General features: G+C 34.9%; 1 protein-coding gene across 32 annotated transcripts in view; it reads right to left on the bottom strand.

Moving 5' to 3' along the window:
• Positions 1-23,429, bottom strand: part of LOC135100828 (stromal interaction molecule homolog) — a 120,422-nt gene that overhangs the window by 7,255 nt on the left and 89,738 nt on the right. For 8 of the 32 annotated variants that reach the window (XM_064004235.1, XM_064004234.1, XM_064004238.1 and 5 more), the window contains 3 exons: positions 7,949-8,158; positions 7,332-7,509; positions 2,233-2,281 (listed from right to left, as the gene is read on the bottom strand). In XM_064004235.1, the coding sequence (XP_063860305.1) occupies positions 2,233-2,281; positions 7,332-7,509; positions 7,949-8,158 (437 nt within the window). Of the gene's footprint in view, positions 1-1,040; positions 1,261-2,082; positions 2,282-6,514; positions 6,542-7,331; positions 7,510-7,948; positions 8,219-23,429 lie in introns of all 32 variants that reach the window. The other 24 variants (XM_064004207.1, XM_064004214.1, XM_064004216.1 and 21 more) reach the window with 10 other exon arrangements.

The raw sequence follows: 23,429 nt of genomic DNA, 5'->3' as shown, positions 1-23,429 counted from the left end.
TCACATCAATTAAACCATGTAACAGCTTCATGAATCCTGCACTACAGAGTCTTCCCCCTACATGGCCTTCTGCACTACTTAATTATCAAGCAATCCAGTCATTTGGCCTAAACACAACATTGCTTTTTTTAACAAATACATGACTCTCCTGTTGGTGTAGTGGTTAGTGTCTTTTGATGATGACCAAAAAGTTCAAGGTTCAAATCCCAGCCATGCAGAAACCTGTGCTTGTCTCCTTTTAAACTACTACAATACAATCTCTATTCACTTTGCAAAGAAAAGGTACTGACCTCAGCCATGATATTATGACCTTCCTGTCACATGAAAATGAAAGCTAGAAATCTTTCCTTTGAGTGGATAGACGTGTGTCTAGACCAGAAATAGTTTACACTACACCACAAAAGTGGCAAACACAAAATGTCAAAGCAAAAAAATAAACACAGAAGTAAATATATTAATAAGAACAAAAAGTATTATCATTATGATTTTGTAATTTTTCTTAAGGAATGTTTATGGATGTGAATGTGAGTGGGTGCATGTGGATGCTTTGCCTCAGTTATTCCTCCTTTGTAGGGAATGTTGGCCTAGTACATTATATAGACTTATGATTATCATTGCCATTATTATAACTATCCCTCTTTGCAGGGATATGTAGATAGATAATCATCATCATTATTATCATTACAATAATAGTAAATGCAAATTTCTACTAGAATAAAATAACAAAAAGGTTGAAGTCAAGCAGTACTGTGATGGCTGCAACTATTGTACGCTGTTATAGTCGATGAAGGTTCAAATGCCTATATAGGGTAAAAGGCAGATGAGCAGTTAGTTCTCTATACCATTTTGAAGTAAAAAATACGTATGAAAAAAATACACACGTCTATTTTGTTTCGTATAGAATGTACTTTCCTCTTCCTCTATCAGTAAAGCAAATATGTAAATAGAATCTAGGATACATCCAATCTGCTGGACCAAATATACTGAGCAGGCAGGGATATTCATTTGCCCTAGTATTACACTAATTCAATGACTCGCACCATGTGGTGTGAACTTAGAGAGTGTTGGAAATTTCTTTGCAAAGGGAGTCTCTTCAAGCACGGAGACTTTTGGGTGGTAAGGCAGCAGCCTGCAGCCAGACACTGAATGTCTCCTAACACATGGTCCCAGTGGTCTCCCGCCTGTGATGCAGCCAGTGATTGAGTGCCGCCTACTAGCTGGTACCTGTTTGCCACCCCCTTCCAAGGAATTGGCCAGTGCCTTAACAGGAGAAAAAGATAGGAGGTTAGTTGAAAGAAATCTAGCTAATGTGGCTGACCCTTATGATTACCAGTGCCAACTAAAAATGCAGAGGTATGCTATTTATAAAAAAAATAAATTAATTAAAAGTAAAACCACATACGAGTATTAGTTGAGCATTGCAAAAGCTTTAGCCAATCACATTTACATGGATCAGATTTACTATAAACCAGAATGAAGATACTTGTGCAGAGTGGAAGCTGAAGATAAAGAAGAAAAACATGCAGGGAAGAGAAGAGTGTTGAAGAACAATAATATTATGCATGCAGTTTTTTGCAGAAACTTAAGGTTGAATGTTCTTTCTTTCTTTCTTTCTTTCTTTTAAACAAAGGTGACTTAACTTCTGACCTACCTGTCATGATGTATGAAGCAAAAGGGAAGCTGACTGTGCATCAACAGAAGACATAACTCCAACAACACTACTTACTTTGTAAGTATAGGTATGAATATATATATATATATATATATATATATATATATATATATATATATATATATATATATATATATATATATATATATATATATATATATATATATAGGGGATAGCCTTTAGCTAAACCTTCCAAAATGGAGATTAATCTCTTCTCAGGATCAGTAAGTAAATATTATAGTTACATGAAAATAATTACTTACACATACAAAATTTTTATGCCACTGCACATGCAAGGAACTTTCATGATACAAAACTTCTTCAGTTGAATATCTACTCACTCTCAAGGTCATGACTGCTGCTATATCTGCTACACAAGCTGACATTCAACCTCTTAGTCTGTCTCCTACCTTAAATGTCGCCTCTGTCCTGGAGCCAGCAGTGTCCTGACTGTATGACTTGAGCATAGGACTGCGCCTAGTAGAGGGTTTCTGTTCTTTTTCGACCTCATTTAAGCCAGGCTGACGCATGGAAGGTGGAGGGGAGGTGGAGAGACTCACCTGAGATGGAGAAACTGCTCTCCCACCTTCAGAGTTCAGTGTCAGCTGACTGAAAAAATTACAAAATAATGTAGCATGTTAAATATTAAAATATTACTTTAACACATACACACACATTCATAAATAAAGGTGTACATGATAGTGATTAACCATGTACAAATTAATTCTGGGAGATGAAATTCTATCATAGGCAGCTTGAAATAAATTCAGGAGAATCAAATACATACTTATAGGCTGTATGTCACTCATAAGGTATAGTCTTGTCTATTTCTAGTTTCTCACATGCACACACACACACACAGACACACACACACACACACACACACACACACACACTAAGGGCTCCAAATAACTGCAGATTAATATGGATAAATCATTCATATGGAGCTTCATGTTAAGAAACTGGAAAAAGAGTGCAGAGATATGATATGCAATTGAAAATACATGGGAAATAGAGAATTAGCACATTAAGAACAATGAAATTTGTAAGTGATAATGATAGATGACATCAGTAAAAATTAATGCTTAGATCACCAATTTCAAAAGCATCAACAATCTAGCCGGTAGATACCTAACTACCACTAACAAATAAAAACATATAACAATATTTTTCTGATAAACAAGACATACAGAAAATTCTCCTCAATGTACTTCTGTAAATAATCAGCCATGTACAGTTAGTGGTGCGACACTCCACTTTCTACAGAATAATCAAAAGTACCTTTAACTGTATAGAAAATTAGCAGTATATCCTATGAACAAATTGAAAGCAGCATGATTATCAGAATGTACAAAACACTGGTGTATACAAATAAACTTGGTCAATGCTGTCATTATCTTCTACAAATGAAGTAAATGGTGATCAACATTGTATTCATATAGTTCCCTCTCGAGCTTCGCACTTGCTTTCTTTTGAAAGGCATGGTGGTAAACCTGAGGATCGTGAAACTTGGGGCATTGGAAACACTGTAAAGATGCTTCTTATTCATTCTGGCAGCATGGCCCAGAACTGTGTACATGTGTTTTGTCCTCACATCCAGCATAAAGCAGTGCTGTGGCTGTGAAGTGTCACTGCATCTAAAAATGTGTGTGTGTGTGTGTGTGTGTGTGTGTGTGTGTGTGTGTGTGTGTGTGTGTGTGTGTGTGTGTGTGTGTGTGTGTGTGCTTTGTTTCTCTCTCTCTCTCTCTCTCTCTCTCTCTCTCTCTCTCTCTCTCTCTCTCTCTCTCTCTCTCTCTCTCTCTCTTTTCTCCTTCCCTCCCTCCCCTTTCTTGCCCTCCTCCCCTCCCTCCCCTTTCCCTATTTCCATTCCCATTCCCTCCTTCTCCCTTCCCTGGCCACCTCTCCATTTCCTCCCTCCCACCATCTATCTCATCCACCCTCCCTCCTTCCATCTCTCTCTCTCTCTCTCTCTCTCTCTCTCTGTGTGTGTGTAATAATAATAATAATAATAATAAACGGTTTATTCTTTAGGCAGTCAACAAACTGAAAATGTACATTGGGGGTGGGGAAATACTTGACATTAATCCTAAAGGTAAGTCAAATCTAGAAGGGACCATTGATTGATGGCTTGCACCATAGTGGGAATTGCACTGAGTCTGTACCGGTCCGTACGCGGCGCCTTTAGGGGCGTTATCTTGTTGTGGTGTCTGGTGGCACGGGCCGGGCGAGGCGCGTCAGGCGGCAGCATGTTTCTGAGACGTGGATGATTCAGAAGTGTGTGTGTGTGTGTGTGACAGAGAGAGAGAGAGAGAGAGAGAGAGAGAGAGAGAGAGAGAGAGAGAGAGAGAGAGAGAGAGAGAGAGAGAGAGAGAGAGAGAGAGAGAGAGAGAGAGAGAGAGAGAGAGAGAGAGAGAGAGAGAGAGAGAGAGAGAATAAGGATAATCCTCAGGATTGCTAAATAGAATGAGACTGATTGAGAATGAACATGGATGGAAGGAGCATAAATGCAAAGGGAATGGATGTGAGGAAAAATGAAAAGAAGGGGACAGGAAAAGGGAATAATTATTGTATTTCTTAATACTTCCTCTCTCCCTTTAATTCTTCACTCACTTTTAACCCTTGCTGCTTATATTTATTCTTTCTACTTTTTCCTTGTCCTTCCATTTTCTTCCTTCGCCCTTCCTCCACTTACTTTGCCCCATGTACCCTCCTTCCCCAGTTATGTCCCTTCCTCCTCTTTTTCCTTTCCTCTCCCTTTCACCTTGTCTCAAACCTCTCTCCCTGTCACCTCCCCTCACTCTCTCTCCCACTGTCATTTTTGCTTCATCTTTTCTCACTCTTGTATAATTCCATTTTCATTCTCAATGAGTCTCATTCTATTTAGCAATCCTCAGGATTGTTTTTAATTTCACAGAGAGAGAGAGAGAGAGAGAGAGAGAGAGAGAGAGAGAGAGAGAGAGAGAGAGAGAGAGAGAGAGAGAGAGAGAGAGAGAGAGAGAGAGAGAGAGAGAGAGAGAGAGAGAGAGAGAGAGAGAGAGAGAGAGAGAGAGAGAGAGAGAGAGAGAGAGAGAGAGAGAGAGAGAGAGAGAGAGAGAAGGGATATATACAGCTCCAACATAAGCGGGATTTACTATATGTATACATGTGATGCAGACGGCAGGTAAATATGACAATATTTGTCAAAGCAACAAAAAACTCAGGGCTATGCTGGTCATGTGACAATCAGTTGCATTGTGAAATCGCTGAAGAGAGGGTGTTCTGTGCCTTTGATTGCTAGCATCATGGCTGCTGCTGCAATGGCAAGTGATGAACAGGCCAGGAACATTAAATTTGTATAAGAAATAGAAAAATATCCATGCATTTACAAATGCACTTTGAATGAATACTCCAATAATGATGTTGCAGTAAAGGCATGGCAGCAAGTGAGTATTTTTTATGAAATATGGATGAAACCATGATCTCTTTTTTCCTTCTGCTTATGCACCAAAGCAAAACCACATCCTCTTCGTCTCATGACATTGTTGAAACTAAAAATTGCTCTGGTGTGAGGACCTCAAGGTGACCAAATGTATGCAACCAGTTGCGTACAATTGGTTTCGTACAACTGATTGTGTTGGTGAGCAAGCTGCCTAGGAGACGAACTTGAGCATCACGAAACTCGGGAGGGTACTGTATATATTTTTTCATATGTTTGAATGTTACTTGTCAGGAAAAACATAATTATAATTTTGTTGAAAGACAGATCCATCTTTGGATGAGCCAACCTTTGTCACAGTGGCAGCCACCAGGTAGCACTATTATATAAAACCTGTCTATCAGGTTGGCATGTTTCAAGAACCTTTTTCAAGACCAAATCAATGTCTTCTTTACTCTTTCTCTTAGATCTCAACTCCTTTATTTGACTCTGCCATAAATTTTGCCACAAGCTATTATAGCTTTGGTGTCAATTTCACTATTTCTGGCTAACTTATTGTAATTACAAATAAACATTATCTTTATACAAACTTGTCTTTTCCTCAAAACATTGGATAACATTTTAGAAAGCAGAAAATAATGTAACATATATATATATATATATATATATATATATATATATATATATATATATATATATATATATATATATATATATATATATATATATATATATATATATATATATATATATATATATATATATATATATATATATAGTGTGTGTGTGTGTGTGTGTGTGTGTGTGTGTGTGTGTGTGTGTGTGTGGGAATATTAAGCTCTTAAGGAAAGGGCTCCAAGCTTTTAATACTTAGCCTTTTCTTCAGTTACATTTTGACATGCAAAAAATATTTACTAAAGACACATACTCTAAAACCTTATACTTAGTGCATTTAATTGATTTATACATGAAAAAGCAGTTTATGTACAAATTACTTAATGCTGGAATAGCATTCTCAGTAAGAAATTAATAGCATGATGAGATGTCATGGTTAGAGAGGGACACGTGGCTGTGGGTGATAGGCATCGGGTCACACAAGACAGCCAGTGTATGACAAAGACAGTCAGTTAATAAATACTCAAGTTTTCTCTTTTGTGGAATAAATTATCACTAGAATCAGGCAATAAAGACCACTTGGCACAAGGGTTTTAAATCAAGGAGGTCCACGAATTGACATTTTTGAACAAGATATTTTCTGAAAAAATAAGTAAATAAAAAAAGAAAGATTCTGAGATGTTACAATGAATGGAATCCTCCACCTTTAATGGAATGACAAAACAAGGCTTGTTCATGTGTTTAACCTCATGGCTCACCCCAACTGTAAATGAAAAAAATGTAAACAGGAAAATAAAAAGTTTCTAACCAACCTTTTCTTGGGTCCCTTGTTCCTTATGCTAGTGGATGAAATGGATGAATGCATTAGCAAATAATAGAAAAATTGTCAATCAACACTCAACACCTCATAAAATTATATAATGGAGACTAACCATACAAAGATGACATTTCAAACATGTCTCAAAATATGATAATTTAATCCTGAATACCTCAACTTTTATTCATAACTGATTTTGAAAGCCTTTGTGACATAAAGATTGTTCCTCTGTCATAAATTACACTATATATAACAAACTTGTGATGGCGAGATGTAATGGAATGCAGAGATGGCCTGCAGTGAAAACGAATACTGATTGTGTTCTGTAGCAAACTTAACAATGTTTATGATGTATGTGATGCATGAGAGTAGCAAGTGCATTACACCATAATTCCTACATTCATATTAAGGGTTTTGTGAGCAACTACTTCCAGAAAGCTGATACTGGAATTTTAATAAACTGTAAGAAATTAGCATATCTTTATATAATTATTTATTTATTTTTAATAAAATATCACTTGAGCTGTGAAGTACAATATCAAGAGTAGGAATGAGTAAAATTTGGATTTGTTATATTGAACTAGACAACTTTCTATGATAATCAAAATATGGTTGGTTATATTAATAATACTGCTAAACAAAGGGTAATGAACAATGACCAAAGTTGCTAGCTCTAGGATGATGTTTCTCATAAAGTACAAAGTAGAACCTTAAAGTCTTTCATATTTTTATCACACACCAATTAGTATTCCTTAAATCTACTACACATTTCCATCCATAATGAGAAATAAAAACTCTCCTGTGATGCTTACCTTCCCCCCATGGTGAAGGTGCTACCCTCCAAAGCATACCCAGATGTATCTGTCTCTTCAGCTGAGGAATCTTGGAGGTCCTTCAAATGATCCTGATCTCCAGGAGAGATGCAGCCAATGCTACCAGTACTGGACACCCGCCGCATGCTCTCCCTGTCCAGTGTGTGGTGCATCAGACCTGGTGGATCACAAGGTTAGGTGCAGTTTTGCAAGTCTTCATGATACATAGTTCTAGTAATTTAAGTGCTACTTGGAAAGAATTCAGAAATTCCTAGTAATCTAAGTAGTTCTGGAATATTAAGGGAAATTTTTTTTTTTAGAATATATGAACACCCTCCCATGGTTGGCATTTCTGATAATACTCAAATAATAATATCTTGATTTTTTTATGTCTAACATTTCAGCACTTACTGTTACCACTTACAAAAAAAATATTCAAGTTTTGTTATATTTTCCATTTTGAATAAGAACTTTTGTTTACACTTTCACAAGAATTATACAAAATATAACATATTTAGTTAATGACATGTTTCCCTAGAAAGGCAAAATATCTTTCCAAAATTATTGCTAGCTGAGTCTCATCAACAAGCAATGGTTTGTTTTAATGGTTTACTCACCAGTTGAATAGGTGTGACTATGGTGCATTGCACAGGATGGGGTGACAGACGACTCCGAGCCTAGAGATGAACCAGAGTCCCGCGGTATGAGCTGACTCCTCTTCCTCACCATGGCCCCAGAACCTCCTGGGACATCAACCAACGAATCCCCAGGGGATCTGACTAGTGTTGAGGAGCTCAAACTGCTCCCTGCATAGTAACTTGTTGCTCCTGTGCAACCCCCCATGGTGAGAAACATTAATGCTGACTGGCTACTCAGTAACTGATGAACTGTTGGTCCATGGGAAGTTCACGTCCGGGTTTCATAATAGCAGTCATGTATGATGTTGTTGTATCAGTTTTCAAAAATTCCCATTATAATATCATTGACCACAGAGCATGAACAGTCACCAATATAACCACCACAAATGCACGCCACAGTATAGTGAAATTTTGGGTGCATTACATTACAGTGTTGTATTATGGATATCACACGTATTTTGAAAATAATTTGAAAATTAAGATGTACCACATGAATGTGACATTAATTTTAAATGTGGAAACAGAGGCCCAGTTTTATTGAATAGCATTGAAAATTAATCATGGGTTTAGAAAAATTTCAGTGTTCAAGAAGTAACACAGCCCAAGGTGGAGTGATGGGAGGACAACGACAGCACCGAGAAAAAGAAGGAAAAAGAAATATTAATGTTTGCAGTCATTACATTTTCTAGTAGCTTTTAAGTCATAGCATGATAAGCATGACTATGCTTGAAAAGATCGGTTATTAAGTGAATACACAGCCATAAAGTGTATTTATGAATTTACAAGAAATTACCAAAACAATACTGTTGGTATCAATACAAGTTGATTATACATGAGTGACTTGCCATCAAGGAAGATGGGATCTAAAGAAATGAAGTAAGTCCTCAAACTGCTTCTCTTGTTACAAAATATTAGTTATGAATGCATCAAGTAAATTGAATCAAAAGAGCAAGAACAGAAAAGAAATAAAAAAAAATAAATAAATAACCATGCAAATACAAGCCAAGCAAAGACTTGTGTACAGTAGCATGCTGGCTGGGCGCTGAAGGCACGTTGGGCAGTGGACAGCCACACCCTGTGGTCACCAGGGAACACCTAACATGCAGCTTTCTATGAGAATATGAAATGCATATTTAATGACAGCCATTATAGGAATCACTACAGGTGCCTCACTACCCCAAGGAAAATGTTGCAAAAACTCATTACAAGTCAACTCTACAAAATTATTACAATCAAAGTTAATAAAAATATAAAATTACAAATTATTCTTCCCATGGACCAAACTGTGTAAATTATAAAACTTATCTTACAAAATATAATTTCATGCTAGGAATACTTTTACATAGGGAGGGAAGATATTCATAACATTCAGCTTCATTGTTTTGCTTCTTAATCAGTCACATGTATTACACCAAAATACAAAAAGAGAAGAATAGAAGAAAAGATAAAATAAATAAATAAAATAATAAATAAGAAAAAAATAAATTTATTTATGTTACTTTTGAATAATGAAAACATCTGCTTTTCAACAGCATAATCCACTTTTTTTCATCTCAAAATGGATCAGCCATCAACTGCACTGAGACCATACCTGTCCATTCTTGTACGGTCAACCCAGAAACTGATGAAACAACAAAGACAAAAGGACTCAGACATGCAATCACACAGATGAATATGAAAAACAACAACAGACCCACTTATGTTGAATTACAGTAACTGCAACTAAGGATTGCTTTAAAGCATCATCACACATTACAATTTATCCATCAAGCCACACTGAAACTTTTATATGCACGCATACAAATATGCAATAAATAGATTACCTATGATAAAATAAAAACATAAATAAGAAATAAACAAGTGTGTGTGTGTGTGTGTGTGTGTGTGTGTGTGTGTGTGTGTGTGTGTGTGTGTGTGTGTGTGTGTGAAAAATAATAAAATAAATCAATTCAAGCATAACACTACCAATGATGTTCAGTATTCTACTTTGTTCAAATGTACAGGTACTAGCTACTGAAAAGATTAAAGATTAAGCCACAGTTATCAGACAAGTTCCATTCTGCTATACACCCTGTCTGGAGTTTTACTACAAACATCTTTATGACAAAAAATATCGGAGGAGTTGTAGATGATCAAACCTAACAATGTCACTAGCTAGATCATAATGCACTCTTCCTTCACTCTCCAATGTAACTCAAGTTCAGAATCTGCCATATAAAGTATAAATCTAAATTTAAATTCAGTAACACTGATGAAAATTCAAAGTAATGGTCATCATAATTATATATATATATATATATATATATATATATATATATATATATATATATATATATATATATATATATATATATATATATATATATATATATAACTTGTATACTTCTACTGTATATATGTAAAAATCTGTCCTATACAAGGTTCCAAGAATATATGTTGTTAGGTGACAAATGTCACAGGTACTTTAAATGATTTCTCAAGCACCCAGTAATACTTGCAAATTGAAAATATAGTTATAACTTGAATCTACTGTAATTTGAAGTTATACAAAATGATACATCCCATCCCTAACAAAATATAAGAATAAATTAAGAATGAATTAATTAATAGGAATTACAAATAGAGTAGGGTACGTGACAACAAACATGATTCATTCCAGTGTAGCGTTTTGTTATGGCAAAAGTGCGTTATGGTAACAAAAAAAAAATTAATTAGTTCCAAGGAACCAGAAAATAATAAAAAATATACAATCTAAAAAAAATACATCAAAATGAGCACATTTGCATTTAAAATAACACAACAAATATATATATACAACACCCTTCCGAGTTTCACTCCTAGTCCAAATTTCTTACCATCCCAAGTCTCGCACATTATCACCCTGAGTTTTGCATTGCTCGTGTGACCACACCTTTACCTACTGTCGGCATCACGCATATACATACAGTAAACCCCCCCTTATAATTTGGAGCTGTATCTCTCCTTTTGACCTTTTCCAGAGAACTATTTCACCTCTCTCTCTCTCTCTCTCTCTCTCTCTCTCTCTCTCTCTCTCTATATATACACATCTTTCTCTTCCCTGCCCTCCTCCTTCCATCCTTCCCTCCCTCCCTCCCTCCATCTCTCTCTCTCTCTCTCTCTCTCTCTCTCTCTCTCTCTCTCTCTCTCTCTCTCTCTCTCTCTGTAAAAGTAAGAACAATCCTAAGGATGGCTAGATAGAGTAAGTCTCTAGTCCCTTATCTCTATAAGGGGGAGGGGAGATGACAGGGAGGGAGGTTTGAGATAGGGCAAAAGAAGGGAGAGAAAAGGAAAAAAAAAAGGAGGAAGGGACGGGTGACAGATAAGAGAGCAGTGGCTCACACAGCTGGTGAGTTAGTCTTGTGAGTTGTACTGGTTTGTTATTCCAATTAAATTTTAATTAAAACTTCAGTGCTCGCATGAATGGCAAGTTTGTATTGCTATTTTTGGTTCATCATTCCAATTAAATATTTATAAAAACTCCAGTAATCGCACAAGTGGCAAATTTGTTATGCCAGTTTTGGTTCGTTATTTCAATTAAATTAAATTAAAATTAAATAAAAATTTAAACTAAATTAAATCAAATTAAATTAAAATTTCAATGGGTTATTGCAGTTGTCATATAATGACCATGTGTTGTCACATACTCTACAGTATATCTATATTTTCTTTTCAATTAGATCAGTTATAAAGATCGATATATTTTATAATTGGCATTTTCTTCACAACAATTTTGAGCCACTAATGTAAATCTTCATAATTCACATCTTAGAATCTAGACAGATAAATTAGAAAATAAAACAAAGATGAAAAGTGAAGGAATGGATGATAACAATTAGTTAACTAATAAATTCAACAATCAATTTGTTACAGAATTTCTTTTCCCAGACAGACTACTAGTGTACTGCACATCGCTCAGACAGTACTTCACACAATCTTTGTGGTCAAGAAAGGAGCCTCCCCACTATGTCTCTCCAAACAAGCATATTTTTATTATATTAGTTATTTAAATGTTCTCTCTCACAGATGTTTCCCAGTACTTTAGCTCTGAAATGTTGAAGTATTTAACATTCATACAGTTTATATGTATACTGTTAAGTCTTTGAGACCCTGTCCCTGCCAGAAACTACTTCTGTAGAGACCCCACAGAAGACTGATGGTAGATGAGGCAAATAAAGTATCTTGTTTGATGACCTACAAGATGCAGATGATGACAACAGTCACAGCTATATATATTTTCAACAACTCAACATCTTGTAAAATATCACACTGAGGAAAATGTATTCATCAATTCTGAGGACTGGGCACTAATGGATTCATTGGGAAAAGAATAAACAAATGCCCATGGATATATATCACTTTCTACAAATAAATCTACTTGTAAAAACATGGCATTAAAAAAAAAAAAAAAAATCATTAAAATCATAAATATCATTTGATCAACATCTATGATGTTATCTTGACAAAGTTCACGTGGTAAACAACTGTATGCAGCTCATATGGCATCAGCCTCAGTACTACCAATTAAATACTTTAAAATACTATATGCAAAATTTTTTTCCACACCATACTGCAGTTTTTAGTTAAATAGCGTCTTATGTTACTGAAATTATACTTATAATGGACAAGTACAGCTAGCCCTTAACAATGGTGGGTTCAACATTGAAGGCTTTGATAATTTATGAATTGGTGCCAGAAGGGAAATGTATGCAGATTAGATTTTTCATGGGTTGCCACCAGTTCAAATTTCACTGATGGCATGGCCCACCACATCAACCTGCATTTCCTCTGCTGTCTGGTGGTGTTGTCAATTTAGAGCATTTTTGGCAGCCTATTGAGTATGTTTCCCATTGCTGTCCAGTTGTTCTTTTCCCATGCCCTTACTCATAATGTGACCATGTCTATGTTAACATTGCCATGGTCCCTAACAGACATTTGAAGACATCTGCTGAAGACGCCCATAAGTGTGCGAAGAAAGTGCTGACTCTAGAGAAGGTGAAATTGTGAAGTGATATAAAGTAAGGGAGACAGGAGGAGTCTGTGGTGGTGTGGTGGTGATGGCAGCGGTGATGCAGCATTGGTAGTAAGAGCATGGCAGTAGAAAGGATGGAGTGAGATCACCAATATATATATATATATATATATATATATATATATATATATATATATATATATATATATATATATATATATATATATATATATATATATATATATATATATATATATTCTAGAACCAAATCATGGTACTGCAATGGAAGCAATAATGAATTCAGAATTTTGTTCGAAAAGGGAGGTGTTCAATAACTGAGGTTCCAATATATATATATATATATATATATATATATATATATATATATATATATATATATATATATATATATATATATATATGAGGTGAACAGGGATACACCAGAGTATCTTCTTCATTTATTGCTTGCAACATTTCACCTTATGCAAAAAGCATCACCAGGCTAAAAAACATAAAAACAATAAGTATACTTTTATACTTTTTAGCCTGATGATGCTTTCTGCATAAGGTGAAACATTACAAGTAACAAATGAAGAAGATATTCTGGTGTATCCCTGTTCACCTCATATATATATATATATATATATATATATATATATATATATATATATATATATATATATATATATATATATATATATATATATATATATATATATATATATATATATATATATATATATATATATATATATATATATATATATATATATATATATATATATATATATATTGGAACCTCGGTTATTGAACGCCTCCCTTTTCGAACAAAATTCTGAATTCACTATTGCTTCCATTGCAGTACCATGATTTGGTTCTAGAACAAAGTTATTTAATTCCAAATATTAAAAAACAGAGCAAAAGCTGCTGTTTATTACTAATTTATTGTTTCTAGAAATATTTACTTCCTTTTTATATATTTGAGGGAGAGACACAGAGTGTAAGACAGTAATTCAATCTTTGGAATAAAGTAAATGTGATTCCGTTGAAAAGCCTCAATGTAAACAAATGGTTTTCGGTGTTCAGAGTCATCCCAAGCCACTTATGGCTCTCTCAATGACTCCCAGTGTCATCACTGCTGCACAACTGCATTTTTCCAGATTTTCCCAGCAGCAAGATGTCTAAGTGTTATAATCATCTTCATTTTGGCAGTAAGTGGGTTGCTCCTTTCTGTGTCCTTCAGTAAGGCTTCTCCACTAGATCAGTGACAAAAGAGAATACCTGTATGGTCTAAATAGTATCTTCTGATGAGTTCTGTGTCACTAAGTTCATTCAGTGTATCCTTTCTGGATAAATCATTTGTGAACTGATGTGAAGCAGCCATCTTGGCTATGGGAGCAACTGTCATAAGCTGCTAAGACCAGGTAGACGGGTGTCTGGGAACAGATTAATTCATTTTACATTGATTCCGATGGGGAAATTGTTTCGGTTTTCGAACAGTTTGGATTTTGAATGGCATTCAGGAACTAATTAAGTTCTAGAACCAAGGTTCCACTCAATAAATATATATATGTATGTATATATATATATATATATATATATATATATATATATATATATATATATATATATATATATATATATATATATATATATATATATATATATATATATATATATATATATATATATATATATATATATATATATATATATATAAAACTTTTTTTTATATAGGAGAGGCACTGGCCTGGAAAAAAAAAAGAAAAAAAAAAGAGAGGTGCCACTGCTTTTTCTAGGAACCTCCAATGAGAATTTTTTTTTAATTAATAAATAGAGATAAATAAATAAATAATAAATAAATAAATAAAATAATAAATTGATAAATAAATAATGATAAATAAATAATAACGATAAAACTCTAATTCTTTGTCATATTTCCTTTAATACTTAACCTAAAATCAAAAAGTAAATAAAATATATGCAAGTGCCTATCCTTCTCCTTTGCAATGGTGTTTTGTCCAAGTCATTAGTGTTTCAGTTCAGCCAGCAACAGTGATACGATAACAATTCATCAACTCCCACTCTGCAAGAATGGTGACCTGTGTGCTGGATATGGCACTTGCTACAGCCTACATGATCAAAGCTCCATCTTGTCTTGCCCATCTGCACTTACTGCTCTGCCCATATCTCAAAAAGAAATATTTTTCTACTGTACCATAAAAGTCCCAAAAATGTGGTTCCATGTTTTGGGAGTGGATGAAACTGGCTTATGTTTACTTTTAGCCATGTATTGGGATGAAAGTTAATCACCCCTATCATCATCTTGCTGTGTATGTACTAGCAGAGGGAAAAGTGATAGGGAAGCAGCTTTGTAAGTGTAGCAAAATCATATTCAAAACATTTCCCACCAACTTCTATTTAATTTAAGATAGAAAATCTGATGATGCATATATGGGTATCTGTCAGTCCTCTCAGCCCTGCAAACATGTCATCCATTATTTAAGGGTTATGATGGTATACCACTGTAATGGAGATCAGGAGTGTTTATAAGGAGACACACCATCATAGGGTGGGGAGTCAGTAATTTTCAAGTGATGCACCAATGACTTTTTTTTATTTCTAACATTCACACATGTCTGTTATCTAGCCTCCATGAATGTTGAGGGATAGTTATATTGACAAAACATCACATGAGAACCTGGTTTAATTGTTAACTTTAATCTTTCGAGATACATGATTACTTTTTTTCTATGTTTTGGAGGATGATGCATCTCATATGGCACCAAATATAACATTTGAGATGTGATTCATTAATTGTTCCAGGACTCTCAACTCTGCTTGTCTCAGATACTCATTGCATTTTTTTACTATATCCACTCAAAAACCCTGGTTTTTGAGTGGATCAAAATCAAGCTCCTCCTGTACACAGTACCCCTCATCACTGTTGGCACTTCCAGTTGACAGAGTATTTGTCACTCAAGGTTGGTAGTGTGGATAAGGTGTAACTGTTGGTACTGCCTACCAATACTAAGCTCTTCATCTCCATAAGAAATTCTAAAACATAAGTCATTCTCTCACTTTCAAATTAGGAAGTATACAAAGCAAAACCCCAGTGTAGACACAACACTGACAACAACAATGCTTGCTAGTGAACCTTGTTGGTAGAAACTGACAGTGATGAGTGGTGGTGTGTGAGAAACCTTGCATGTATCCCTTAAATTCAATTTAAATTCAATTAAGAGAATAAATCTTTTCTCTGACACAATGCTCAAAACACTGACAATGCATTAGAAACCTAAACCAGAGAAAGTTGCAACCCCAAACCTTTTACAGTTTGCATGAACAATGGATTATTAATAAAAAAAAAAGAATAAAAAAAAAATAATAATAATAATAAATAAAATAAAATAAAATAAAATAAAATAAATAAATAAAAATAAAATAAAATAAAAAGCCCAATAAAAAATCATCAACTCCTCTACAGTATTTCATACATGTATTTACATACATTCTCTTTTTGTTCACATTTGTAATCACACTAATTTAATCCACAAATGATGAAACTACTTCAGCAAGTCATAGTCCAGATTTGTTAAACAGCAGCTCTATCCCTGTATATTCTGCCTTGCCACCCTCATAGATACTTTCCAGTGCATAACACATTCACACTGCACACATGATGTATGACTGTGCCTACAAGCAAATATGACATACCATTTTTTTTTTAAATCAAGAGGATAAATCTTCAATAAATACATGTAAGCATGCAATATAAATTAAGCAAGTCAGAAAAAAAAAAAAAAAAAAAAAAAAAAAAAATATATATATATATATATATATATATATATATATATATATATATATATATATATATATATATATATATATATATATATATATATATATATATTGGAACCTCGGTTCATGAACTTCGGTAATTTGTTCCTGAATGCTGTTCAAAATCCAAAATGTTCAGACACCAAAACTATTTTCCCCCATAGGAATCCATGTAAAATGCATTAATCTGTTCCCCAACACCCATCCACCATGTCTTTGCAGCGTATGACAGATGCTCCCACTGCTAAGATGGCCACTACACAACATCTCCAGCTCAGAAAATATTTATCCAGAAAAGATATATTGAATGAACTTAGTGACACAGAACTGATCAGAAGATAATGTTTAGACTGTAGAGGTATTCTCTTTATCACTGATCTAGTGAGGGAAGCCTTACAGAATGAGGAATTCTCATTGGCAGAGCCTTACATAATCATTTCCTCCCTATGGTCCTTCCCTTATCTTCCATATCCCACTATCCTTCTCTTCATCTTATAGCCCCTCACCAGGGAGGGTAAACAGTAAGAGGGGTATACAGTTCCCCTTTCCCTTATTCATTGCTTACCCTCTTACCCTCTTCTCCCTCCCTTCTCCCTACATATTCTCTCTCTCTCCCCAGGAAGGGGAGGCCGGGGGGGGAGTTAAAGTTCCTGCCCTCCTCCCTGGTTCATTCCTTGCCCTCTTACTCTCCTATTCCTCTCTCTCTCTCTCTCTCTCTCTCTCTCTCTCTCTCTCTCTCTCTCTCTCTCTCTCTGTGTGTGTGTGTGTGTGTGTGTGTTTTAATAATAATAATAATAATAATAATAATAATAATAATAATAATAATAATAATAATAATAATAATAATAAACGGTTTATTATTTAGGCAGTTAACAAACTGAAAATGTACAGAGGGGGTAGGGGTGTGTGTGTGTGTGTGTGTGTGTGTGTGTGTGTGTGTGTGTGTGTGTGTGTGTGTGTGTGTGTGTGTGTGTGTGTGTGTGTGTGTGTGTGTGTGTGTGCATGCTGATGAGGCTGGGAAGGTCACTTTCTGACAATTACTGATGAATGAAGGTAGTTGACATGTGTCTATTACTTCCTTTTGTACATGCATGTCTGTGTGTGTGTGTGATTCACCTACAGTCATCTGCTGGTCACCGAGCCAGCCGTTCCCCTACGGAAAGAGCTCAGAGCTCATAGTGATCGATCTTTGGATAGGACTGAGACCACTGACACACCACACACTGGGTCAGTGAGGTCACAACCCCTCAGGTTACATCCCATACCTACTTGCTGTTAGGTGAATAGGGGCTACACATTAAGAGGCTCGGCCATTTGCCTCGTCGCACCTGAGATTCGAACTCAGGCCTTCTTGGTTGTGAGCCAAGCGTGCTAACCATTACACTATGCGATGTGTGTGTGTGTGTGTGTGTGTGTGTGTGTGTGTGTGTAGAGAGAGAGAGAGAGAGAGAGAGAGAGAGAGAGAGAGAGAGAGAGAGAGAGAGAGAGAGAGAGAGAGAGAGAGAGAGAGAGAGAGAGAGAGAGAGAGAGAGAGAGAGAGAGAGAGAGAGAGAGAGAGAGAGAGAGAGAGAGAGAGAGAGAGAGACTCACGTCCATAAACACACAGCTGCCCACTAATCTCTTTTTTGATAACTTCGCCTTCCCTTCCTTCTCCTTCACCCATTACCACCTCTTCTGTAATTTACTACCCTCCAACCACCACAAATCATAAATGTGTGTGTGTGTGTGTGTGTGTGTGTGTGTCATACTTGCACCCAGAAAACAACAACAACTGTCTCTTATTTCTATGACAACTGAATGATTGACTCAGAGAGAGAGAGAGAGAGAGAGAGAGAGAGAGAGAGAGAGAGAGAGAGAGAGAGAGAGAGAGAGAGAGAGAGAGAGAGAGAGAGAGAGAGAGAGAGAGAGAGAGAGAGAATTATAGTATTAGAAATTAGATAAGTTACCGCTCACGGGCTTATGCCGTATGTGAGCAACACGCATTTTTTAAGCATTCAGAGCGAGGTGGTTAAAAACTTCAACATGCTCATGTTCTAAAAATTAAATTATCAATTATTGCTAGTTTGGAACCAAAAGTATTGTGATACGGATGAAATGATGACACAGGAAAAACAATTATCGGATAATCAATAACACAGTATCATTATCACAATAAATTATTGCAATAACATCCATCTATCATATATATATATATATATATATATATATATATATATATATATATATATATATATATATATATATATATATATATATATAGTGGAACCTCAGTTTTCAAACTTAATTCGTTCCTGAATGCTGTTTGAAATTCGAAATGTTCGAAAACGAAAACTATTTTCCCCATAGGAATCAATGTAAAATAGATTAATCCATTCTCAGACACCAGTCCATCACATCTTAGTGGATAATGACAGACACTCATGCTGCTAAGATGGCTACACCACATCATCTCGAGCTTAGAAATTTTTTATCCAGAAAGGCTGTATTGAATGAACTTAGTGACACAGAACACATCAAAAGATATTCTTAAGACCATGCAGGCATTCTCTTTGTCACCAATCAAGTGAGGGAAGCCTTACAGATTGACACAGAGAGGAGCAACCCAAAATGAAGGTGATCATAACACTTAGACATCTTGCTGCTGGGAAAAGCTACTGAGAAAATGTAGTTGTGCAGTAGTGATGGCATTGTGGGTCATAGAGAGAGCCACAGGAGGCTCGGGATTACTCCTGAGCACCAAACCTTGTTTGTTTACATCGAGGTTCTTCAATAAGATCACATTTAACTTAATTCAAAGATTGGATTACTGTCTTACCCTCTGTGTCTCCTCCAAATATATAAAAATGAAGGAAATATTTCTTGAAACTATAAATTAGTAATAAATGGCAGCTTTTGTTACAGCTTTTAGTATTTGAAATCAAGCAACTTTTCTTGAAAGCTGAATAATGGTACAGTAACTGAAGCAATTATGAGTTAAACATTTTGTTCGAAAACCAAGTTGTTTGGAAAGGAAGATGTTCAGTAACTGAAGTTCCACTGTACAAATAAAAAAATGAGGTAAAGTAAAATAAATATATGATGACACAAAATAAGACAAATAAAAATACTGTATGTATATACATGTAATGTGCATATATATATATATATATATATATATATATATATATATATATATATATATATATATATATATATATATATATATATATATATATATATATATATATATATATATATAATTACATTTGTAATAACTTTGATATGACTAGTGAAATGAATATGCAGAGATTGAGACAAATGTTAATATATACAAGACAGGTGAAGACAGTGTGCTACAGTGCAGTATATAAGAGGCCTGTAACTAATAATTTTCTGCCATATACTACATGAGGAGATGAAGAATTTGGTTGAAAGAAGAGTGAGAAATTTAATGAGAATAAAAAAATGTTTTTGAAGAAACCCAGAAGAGAGAGATTGATATAGGAAAGGCACTTTGACCATTTAATGGATAAGAAGACAATAGGGGAATTCATAGTGTTTAGTAGGGGCATGAAGGCAAATGTAAAAAAAAAACTGGTAGGCAAGAGGTGGAAGAAGTGATAGCTAGGCTGGTGTGGCAAAGCTGCTGGCATTAGTGCAATAAATACAGAAATGTTGAAGTATGCAGATAAAAAGGTAACATGAAGGATGCTTTTAATGTGAATTGGCATGGAGGCAAAAAGTACCAGATGAGTGGAAGAAGGTAGGCACTGTACCCTTATATAAGGGTATAGCTTGTGAGAAAAAGTGTAATTGATAGTTATTGGGATATATGTCTGCATATTGTGGCAGGAAAAGTCTATGGAAAAGGCTTGACTTAGAGATTAACTTAAGTGACTGAGATGGTTGCTGAGGAAGAAGGATGATTCAGGAAAAGAAAAGTGTGGATTAGATTTTTGCCATTAAAATTATTATAGAAGAGTACTGATGAAAAAAAAAAAAAATTAAAAGTCATATGCAACATTTATAGAGATGAAGAAAGCATATAGGTAATAGGGTTGATAGAGAAGCTCTTAGGGATGCTCTGAAAATTTATGGTGGAGGAACTGGAAGGGATAAAATTTTTTTTTATAGGGATGCAAGTGCTTGTGTGAGGATGGAAGGAGAGCTTGAGAAATTTCACTGTAAGACTGATAGTTAGACAGGGATGTACAATGTCTGTGGTTGTTTCATGTTTTTATGGGTGGCTATGTAAGGGAGATGAAAATCTAAGGAAATCTTGGTGCAACACTGACATAGAATGGAGTGATACAAACTATAGTAGCATTTCTTTTAGTAAATGACCCTGTTTTATTAGCAGAAAGTGAAAAGGAAAGTGAAACTTAAAAGACAGGTGGATCAGTAGAGAAAAGAAACATGATGGCATTTAAGAAAGGTGGAGGTATGCAATTTTAGGATAACTTGTAGAGTTAGTGTGCCACCTTTAGGAAGGTGTGGTGGTTATGGGAGAAAAGAGAATGAAGGAAGTGAATGAATTTAAGCATTTGGGAACAAAGATGGCATGTCATAAGATCAATTTCAAGAATCATTAAAGGAAAAAAATGTCTATGGATGAAAAGAGAGGTTTGAATAATAATAATAATAATAATAATAATAATAATAATAATAATAATAATAATAATAATAGCTACATTAGTATATGGATCAAGAGACCTGAACATGGAACACAGTACAATAACCAAGAGTGTACATTGTGGAAATGAGTTATCTGAGAGAGGCATGTAGAGTAATAAGGTGGGAGGGTGAGAACAAAGCATGTGTATGAGAGATGTGGTATAAGCACATGAGCAAGCTGTATAAATTGTGGAGTGGTGGAATGCATGAAAAGGAACACGCTGAGATGGCATAGGCATATTGAGTGGATAAGAGTGAAAAGAGGTTGTAAGGAAAGTGTGCGAGTGAAACTGGTGTTGATAAGAGCGGAAGGCAACTTGGAACTACAAATAATACATGTGTGAAAGGCGTGTTAGTAAATCTCAAGCACTTGCTAAAGCAAGAAGGGAACATTTGGATAAGGAGCTCTTCTGTCATGGTCACCTTCTTGAGGGATTTCTCCAGGAGTGAGGCATCAGAAACTGATAGATAGATGGTACTGTGAAAGGGGAATGTGTACACAAAAGATACAGTAATGAGATGGATAGTCTAGATTAATTATCTATGCTTGCAATCGGTGAAGCCCAGATTGTAATGAAGGAACCAGAAAACATGAAACTCAACAGACAAATTATATGTAATTATACAGAATGGTAACCTGATGAACTGAAGTAGACAGAATAATGCAAATATAGAACCTGCCTTTAAAAAAGATGAAATAATTACTGGAAGCCCAAGCCCACATCTGCCACATATGTCTAAGACAGAGACAAACCTGAAGTGAAATAACAAAATAGAAACAAATAGTGTGTGTGCATGAAATTAAATATATTATGAAGTTGAAGTGAAAAGGTAAAAATGGAAGAAATAAGCAGAAGTCAAGCAGACTTTTGTCATTGAAAGAATGGCTCCTCTATAGTCATGCTAACGTTCATTTGGTTATATTGTTTCCACCAAAATAGCTTATAAGAGGAATTAAATTTCTTGTTGACCAAGATATTTCAATGCCAACAAGCCATGCAGGTTAAGGACAAAAGTTATTCATAAGAAGTTATAGCCATGCAACATGCAACTTAATAATACCAACACACCTTGATTTGGTGCTGCTTGACTTAATCCTTTCACTTTGTGTCCTGCCCTGTGACAACTATCTTGTACTTATTTTGATATTTTGTAATCTAACTTCCTGGTTAACTTTTGGTCTGACAAATTTCTGAGTGGTGAGTGTGCTCCATGACCACACCATCACTCATCACTCATAACAGTGTGCCATGGCTGACTGTCACATGGGAGAGACACCAATATTGAAGGGATTAATTTATGGCCTGAGAGGGTTTGTATCATTATATCAATATGGATTACAGTTTGAAAACTTCATTCTAATTGCAATATGATAAAAACTAAAAAAGACAGCTCTACAAACTTTACATGAAAATATTTACTATCATTCCTCCAAGACATAAGTACATTGCAGAACTTTTATTCATTAGGCTATCCAGGCCATATTCAACACATACTTCTCAGTTTGAATCAATCACCAAACAGGGCATAAAATTTCTTAAGTTAGTCATAAATATGTATTATAATATTCAAATAACATAATATATCTTCTTAATAAACAGTGCACACTAACATACTGTTCTATCAAAATTCATACACAAACATACAGACAGATATACAAATACATAAAGACAAGCAGCTAATTTCAAAATCAAATAAAAAAAATATGGTTTTATTTGTTCTCTTACCAAAATTCTTGCAACAAGATACCTCTTATTCAAATGCAGATTGGATGATTTTTCTCAGAATAATCTTGTGCAATGAGTTATTTAAATTTAAATATATACAATTTAGTACACATCTCACTGGTCTTCTGGCAATGTTTGGTGAAAGAAATGGATATTATCTACTAGTACCAACAATAACTACAATACACTCTGATGCAGGGAGAGAGAGAAAAAAAAAATAATAATTACTAAATGTTTGGATGACATTTGT

This window comes from Scylla paramamosain, chromosome 5 (assembly GCF_035594125.1).
Source record: "Scylla paramamosain isolate STU-SP2022 chromosome 5, ASM3559412v1, whole genome shotgun sequence".
Classification (NCBI taxonomy): Eukaryota; Metazoa; Arthropoda; class Malacostraca; order Decapoda; family Portunidae; genus Scylla; species Scylla paramamosain.
This window is presented reverse-complemented; position numbering and strand designations above follow the sequence as displayed.